Source organism: Haliotis rubra, unplaced genomic scaffold (assembly GCF_003918875.1).
Source record: "Haliotis rubra isolate DU_JTF1 unplaced genomic scaffold, ASM391887v1 Scf344, whole genome shotgun sequence".
Taxonomy (NCBI): domain Eukaryota; kingdom Metazoa; phylum Mollusca; class Gastropoda; order Lepetellida; family Haliotidae; genus Haliotis; species Haliotis rubra.
Genome location: NW_025767018.1, coordinates 962,994 through 970,370, shown reverse-complemented (window position 1 = coordinate 970,370; position 7,377 = coordinate 962,994). Strand labels below are relative to the sequence as shown.

At 38.8% G+C, this 7,377-nt stretch overlaps 1 protein-coding gene across 1 annotated transcript; it reads left to right on the top strand.

The window, feature by feature from the left end:
• Nucleotides 1–351: 351 nt before the first annotated feature.
• Nucleotides 352–6,619, top strand: LOC124284743 (zinc finger protein 721-like). The gene is made up of 2 exons (XM_046720848.1): nucleotides 352–1,420; nucleotides 4,392–6,619. Exons 1-2 carry the CDS (start codon nucleotides 416–418, stop codon nucleotides 5,475–5,477), a joined length of 2,091 nt encoding a protein of 696 aa, XP_046576804.1. The 5' UTR covers nucleotides 352–415; the 3' UTR covers nucleotides 5,478–6,619.
• Nucleotides 6,620–7,377: the final 758 nt, after the last annotated feature.

Sequence of the window (7,377 nt, the reverse complement as noted above, 5' to 3'; positions counted from 1 at the left end):
TTTAGCCTTTGTAGAAATGCCCATGTTAAATGGGATCAAAGTAAAGGATGCATTCATTTTATTTTAAAATCAAGTTGGTGACATAGATAACTTTCCAAACATCCAAATGTATTGTTTTACATTATCATGCAGAAGCTCTTGTCCGTTAAAAATATAGAAGTTAAAATCAACTGAAGACATATCAGTTTGGGGATTACACAAAGTTCATTCCACACCACCTGTTACCTTTTAGATATGGATAAGTATTAGCTACTTTACCATGATGCATATCATTTCATGAAGTTGAGTGTGGTCAAAGCCCCAATTGTTATTGGTGGTGTCGTTTAAACATCTTTTGGAAAAGCATCCACTTGATAAAAACATGTAAAAACTCTTTTATGTTTTCAGTGAACATCATAACATCCATAGATAAATAATGGAAGTACAACAAAATCAGAATCCTGAAACATATGGAGTCATGAACTGTGAGACAGAATTGAAGGAAACACATGATCTCAGGAAACATTCTGTTACAAACACGCTAGAAACAGGTGGTGTCAAGAAACACAGTGGAATCAAGCCCTATCAGTGTGGTGAATGTGGAAAAGAATTTACAGGATCTTGTGGCCTGCAGATGCACATGAGAAGTCATGGTGGGTCAAAGCCCTATCTGTGTGATGTGTGTGGGAAAGAATTTGCCAAGTCCAGTGACCTGCAGACTCACCTGAAGAGTCATGGTGGAATTAAGCCTTATCAGTGTGTTGAATGTAGGAAACAATTTACACAGTCATACAACCTGAGGAGACACATGAGGAACCACAGTGGAATCAAGCCACATAAGTGTGCTGAATGTGGGAAAGGATTTACAGCGTCCGGTAATCTGGAGAGACACATGAGGATTCACAGTGGAATCAAACCTTATCAGTGTGTTGGATGTGGGAAGAAATTTGCCGATTCGGGTAGCCTGCAAACACACATGAGGATTCATAGTGGTGTGAAGCCTTATCAGTGTGTTGAATGTAAGAAACGATTTACACACTCATACAGTTTGCAGTCACACATGAAGTTTCACAGTGGAATCAAACCATATCGGTGTGATGAATGTGGGAAAGAGTTTCCTGTGTCAGGTAGCCTGCAGAGACACATGAGGATTCACAGTGGACTCAAGCCTTATCAATGTGGTGAATGTGGGAAAACCTTTGCAGTATCAGGTCAACTGCACACACACATGAGGATTCACACTGGTTTGAAACCTTACCAGTGTGTTGAATGTGGAAAAAGGTTTCCAAGATCAGGCGGTCTGCAGAGGCACATGCGGACTCATAGTGGAATCAAGCCATATCAGTGTGATATATGCGGAAAAGAATTTACAGAGTCAAGTTCAAAGAAGAATCACATGAGAATTCACAGTGGAATCAAACCTTATCAGTGTGATGAATGTGTGGGAAAAGGTTTACACAATCATCTAACATGCAGAAACACAGGAAGATTCACAATAGAATCAAGCCTTCAGCCTTCACAACAATGTTGAATCAATTGGTTTTATTTTAAATGAGATTGAATTTTGGCCCATGTCAAGATTGATCATCTCTTATGAGACTTGAGGATATTTTGAGCTGAACCCAGGTGATTTTAGACCCATTTGCAACCATGGGTACGTGTTGAGATCCTGTTTATTAACTAGAGACTAACCAACAGCCAAAACAGTGCAAACATCTGACATCCTGGTGGAAGGCTGTTATCAGAAGGGAAGGCTGCAATGTGATATGATTTGTATCCCAATACAATACTTTTATTCATATACAGTAACATACTCCCTTTCTGCAAGTGAATAATTTCTTTTTAAACCTCAGAGAGCGAAGATGGGATATTATTTGGGAGAAACATTTAAACACAGTGTTCACGTGTAGCGCCTGACCCTCTGACAAATCCGGCAAGCAGACGGTCCGGTGGAAGCCTACAACCCGCCGGCCCCAGTGTCCGACTGTATATCTCACAAATGACTTTGACTGAAGTTGTCATATGTGACACATCATCACTTGTTTGCTGTTTATAAAGTTTACGTTTGTTAATAATTTCAATGCCAATTATAAGAAATGTTAAATCTGAAATGTGTGAATAATTTTTATTCTATGGGTCCTGTGAATTTTCAGTTGATCAGACAGACATCTGAAACTTACAGGACCCAATGTCCTGTTATTTTGAAACACCATTCGTGAACACTGTAAACATGGTTCACTGTGAAGATAATGTTATTCCAGCTATTCAGAAAATGTGAGTGAGTGAGTGACAGTGAGCATAGTTTATGCCAGTTTTAGCAACATTCCAGCAATATGACCCTGCGGCACACAAAACCATGGACTTCAAACATTGTGCCCAGTGGGGTATCAAACCCGTTTGACCCGTTTAACCACCAGTTTTACTCCACCTCTGGAAATTCAAAAGATTCTGGTACTTTGTGACAGTTTCTGTCTTTATGCACACATTTTCACAATCAGTATAACTTGTAGTGAAATGCTGTCATATGTATTATGATATAGGAGTTGTTAACCAATGTATTGTATCAAGAGCCTAGTATTGCGATAGATTACTGTATTGCTGTATCGTCGTACCATTAAAAAAGAAGATTCTCAAAGAAAGTTCTCTTTACTGTCCACTGACTGTAATTAGTTGTGGATGACACTTTTCCATTTTTCTAGGAATATCACCTGGAGTAGAAAACTTTCCCATCTTCTTAATAGATAAATGTCAATAGCAGCGTTAATTGTACCATATCATCTATTCGTGAGCATGTGTTTATCAATCACTGTCCAGTAGTGATGATACGGGTGTTATTGTAAAGGTGAGCTTGTCCTGCACTTCTAGTGGCTTTCGTCACAAACAATGGAAAGATAGTTACCCTGAAAATTAGCCATGCAGGAGTATATGTCCGAAGGAGGAAAATAGAATTCCATCTGACATCATTCTACATTTGTATATAGAAGCCTTGCATTTTGTACTCTTGATCATAAAACGTCTTAGTGAGAATCCTGTGATGCTGTTTGGCATCTTAATAGAAAGAACATGCACAGTTATAGCAGGGAAAAGTGTGTGTTGTAAAGTTGAAGTCACCTGTCTTCTCATACATGGGTAATGTATTGTCCCTCATACTCTTTGAATCGTGATTATTTCATATTCAGAAATCGCACAGCAGGAGACTAAAAGATGCACCTTTCTCACTGACTTGTTTCCCGCCATGAACACAAAGTCTATTATGTGCACCATACGGTGAACATTCTTTGTTCAGATTTGCATTCAACAATAAACTTTGTGCGTGCGTGCTTGCTACCTTTGGTACACTTCATTAACATTAAAGTATTTAGAGTGAGTGAGTATGGTTTTACGCCGCATTTAGCAATATTCCAGCAATGAACGGATCATCAGCGTGACGAGCAAACGCTTTAACTACTAGGTTATTCCACCACCCGTGTAACATAGAATACGTACACGTTTCAATTTATCCAGAAGTTGATTACAGTGTACATTGAATATTATACAACTGGAGGCAAACATTATAATCTAACAGGACATCAATACATACACCTTTTACACTGGATAACCTACTGGAGGCATCTTCCCATTTAGTTGGGTGATAAACGGCATGGACATTGATCTACGCAATTGGGATACTATGACATGTGTCAACCAAGTCAACTGCAAAGTATGTGTTAAAAGTTATTGCACCCCTCGGATACATAATACACATAATTGAACAATCCTAATTATGAAATATTGTTAGTATCCTTATTTCAGAAAGTTTATGATTCAAATTTCCACGAGTATGCATTTCAGTGTTCAGTGAAAATATTGAACATACTGGGCCCCATTTTAAAAAAGTGATCATAGCACTAAGGTGATCGTAACTCCCATACTTTAACATAGACTTACGACAGTCGTATCGCGATCGCTTTGCGAAAGGGCCCCCAGCACAATTATCAGAAAAATGTATGTAAGTATATTTAGCCTTTGTAGAAATGCCCATGTTAAATGGGATCAAAGTAAAGGATGCATTCATTTTATTTTAAAATCAAGTTGGTGACATAGATAACTTTCCAAACATCCAAATGTATTGTTTTACATTATCATGCAGAAGCTCTTGTCCGTTAAAAATATAGAAGTTAAAATCAACTGAAGACATATCAGTTTGGGGATTACACAAAGTTCATTCCACACCACCTGTTACCTTTTAGATATGGATAAGTATTAGCTACTTTACCATGATGCATATCATTTCATGAAGTTGAGTGTGGTCAAAGCCCCAATTGTTATTGGTGGTGTCGTTTAAACATCTTTTGGAAAAGCATCCACTTGATAAAAACATGTAAAAACTCTTTTATGTTTTCAGTGAACATCATAACATCCATAGATAAATAATGGAAGTACAACAAAATCAGAATCCTGAAACATATGGAGTCATGAACTGTGAGACAGAATTGAAGGAAACACATGATCTCAGGAAACATTCTGTTACAAACACGCTAGAAACAGGTGGTGTCAAGAAACACAGTGGAATCAAGCCCTATCAGTGTGGTGAATGTGGAAAAGAATTTACAGGATCTTGTGGCCTGCAGATGCACATGAGAAGTCATGGTGGGTCAAAGCCCTATCTGTGTGATGTGTGTGGGAAAGAATTTGCCAAGTCCAGTGACCTGCAGACTCACCTGAAGAGTCATGGTGGAATTAAGCCTTATCAGTGTGTTGAATGTAGGAAACAATTTACACAGTCATACAACCTGAGGAGACACATGAGGAACCACAGTGGAATCAAGCCACATAAGTGTGCTGAATGTGGGAAAGGATTTACAGCGTCCGGTAATCTGGAGAGACACATGAGGATTCACAGTGGAATCAAACCTTATCAGTGTGTTGGATGTGGGAAGAAATTTGCCGATTCGGGTAGCCTGCAAACACACATGAGGATTCATAGTGGTGTGAAGCCTTATCAGTGTGTTGAATGTAAGAAACGATTTACACACTCATACAGTTTGCAGTCACACATGAAGTTTCACAGTGGAATCAAACCATATCGGTGTGATGAATGTGGGAAAGAGTTTCCTGTGTCAGGTAGCCTGCAGAGACACATGAGGATTCACAGTGGACTCAAGCCTTATCAATGTGGTGAATGTGGGAAAACCTTTGCAGTATCAGGTCAACTGCACCCACACATGAGGATTCACACTGGTTTGAAACCTTACCAGTGTGTTGAATGTGGAAAAAGGTTTCCAAGATCAGGCGGTCTGCAGAGGCACATGCGGACTCATAGTGGAATCAAGCCATATCAGTGTGATATATGCGGAAAAGAATTTACAGAGTCAAGTTCAAAGAAGAATCACATGAGAATTCACAGTGGAATCAAACCTTATCAGTGTGATGAATGTGGGAAAAGGTTTACACAATCATCTAACATGCAGAAACACAGGAAGATTCACAATAGAATCAAGCCTTCACAACAATGTTGAATCAATTAGTTTTATTTGTGAAATGAGATTGAATTTTGGCCCATGTCAAGATTGATCATCTCTTATGAGACTTGAGGATATTTTGAGCTGAACCCAGGTGATTTTAGACCCATTTGCAACCATGGGTACGTGTTGAGATCCTGTTTATTAACTAGAGACTAACCAACAGCCAAAACAGTGCAAACATCTGACATCCTGGTGGAAGGCTTTTATCGGAAGGGAAGGCTGCAATGTGATATGATTTGTATCCCAATACAATACTTTTATTCATATACAGTAACATACTCCCTTTCTGCAAGTGAATAATTTCTTTTTAAACCTCAGAGAGCGAAGATGGGATATTATTTGGGAGAAACATTTAAACACAGTGTTCACGTATAGCGTCTGACCCTCTGACAAATCCGGCAAGCAGATGGTCCGGTGGAAGCCTACAACCCGCCGGCCCCAGTGTCCGACTGTATATCTCACAATGACATTGACTGAAGTTGTCATATGTGACACGGATCACTTGTTTGCTGTTTATAAAGTTTACGTTTGTTAATTCCAATGCCAATTATAAGAAATGTTAAATCTGAAATGTGTGAATAATTTTTATTCTATGGGTCCTGTGAATTTTCAGTTGGTCAGACAGACATCTGAAACTTACAGGACCCAATGTCCTGCTACTTTGAAACACCATTCGTGAACACTGTAAACATGGTTCACTGTGAAGATAATGTTATTCCAGCTATTCAGAAAATGTGAGTGAGTGAATGACAGTGAGCATAGTTTATGTCAGTTTTAGCAACATTCCAGCAATATGACCCTGCGGCACACGAAACCATGGACTTCAAACATTGTGCCCAGTGGGGTATCAAACCCGTTTAACCACCAGTTTTACTCCACCTCTGGAAATTCAAAAGATTCTGGTACTTTGTGACAGTTTCTGTCTTTATGCACACATTTTCACAATCAGTATAACTTGTAGTGAAATGCTGTCATATGTATTATGATATAGGAGTTGTTAACCGAGGTATTGGGTCATGAGCTTAGTATTGCGATAGAATACTGTATTGCTGTATCGTCGTACCATTAAAATAGAAGATTCTCAAAGAAAGTTCTCTTTACTGTCCACTGACTGTAATTAGTTGTGGATGACACTTTTCCATTTTTCTAGGAATATCACCTGGAGTAGAAAACTTTCCCATCTTCTTAATAGATAAATGTCAATAGCAGCGTTAATTGTACCATATCATCTATTCGTGAGCATGTGTTTATCAATCACTGTCCAGTAGTGATGATACGGGTGTTATTGTAAAGGTGAGCTTGTCCTGCACTTCTAGTGGCTTTCGTCACAAACACATGGAAAGACAGTAACCCTGAAAATTAGCCATGCAGGAGTATATGTCCGAAGGAGGAAAATAGAATTCCATCTGACATCATTCTACATTTGTATATAGAAGCCTTGCATTTTGTACTCTTGATCATAAAACGTCTTAGTGAGAATCCTGTGATGCTGTTTGACATCTTAATAGAAAGAACATGCACAGTTATAGCAGGGAAAAGTGTGTTTTGTAAAGTTGAAGTCACCTGTCTTCTCATACATGGGTAATGTATTGTCCCTCATACTCTTTGAATCGTGATTATTTCATATTCAGAAATCGCACAACAGGAGACCAGAAAATACATCTTTCTCATTGACTTGTTTCCCGCCATGAACACAAAGTCTATTATGTGCACCATACGGTGAACATTCTGTGTTCAGATTTGCATTCAACAATAAACTTTGTGCGTGCGTGCTTGCTACCATTGGTACACTTCATTAACATTAAAGTATTTAGAGTGAGTGAGTATGGTTTTACGCCGCATTTAGCAATATTCCAGCAATGAACGGATCATCAGCGTGACGAGCGAACGCTTT

Coding starts and splice junctions, on each gene's coding strand:
- LOC124284743 (XM_046720848.1), top strand. CDS start 416: ATGGAAGTACAACAAAATCAGAATCCTGAAACATATGGAGTCATGAAC. Junction 1,421..4,391: donor CTTATCAGTGTGATGAATGT/GTGGGAAAAGGT, acceptor CATAGATAAATA/ATGGAAGTACAACAAAATCA.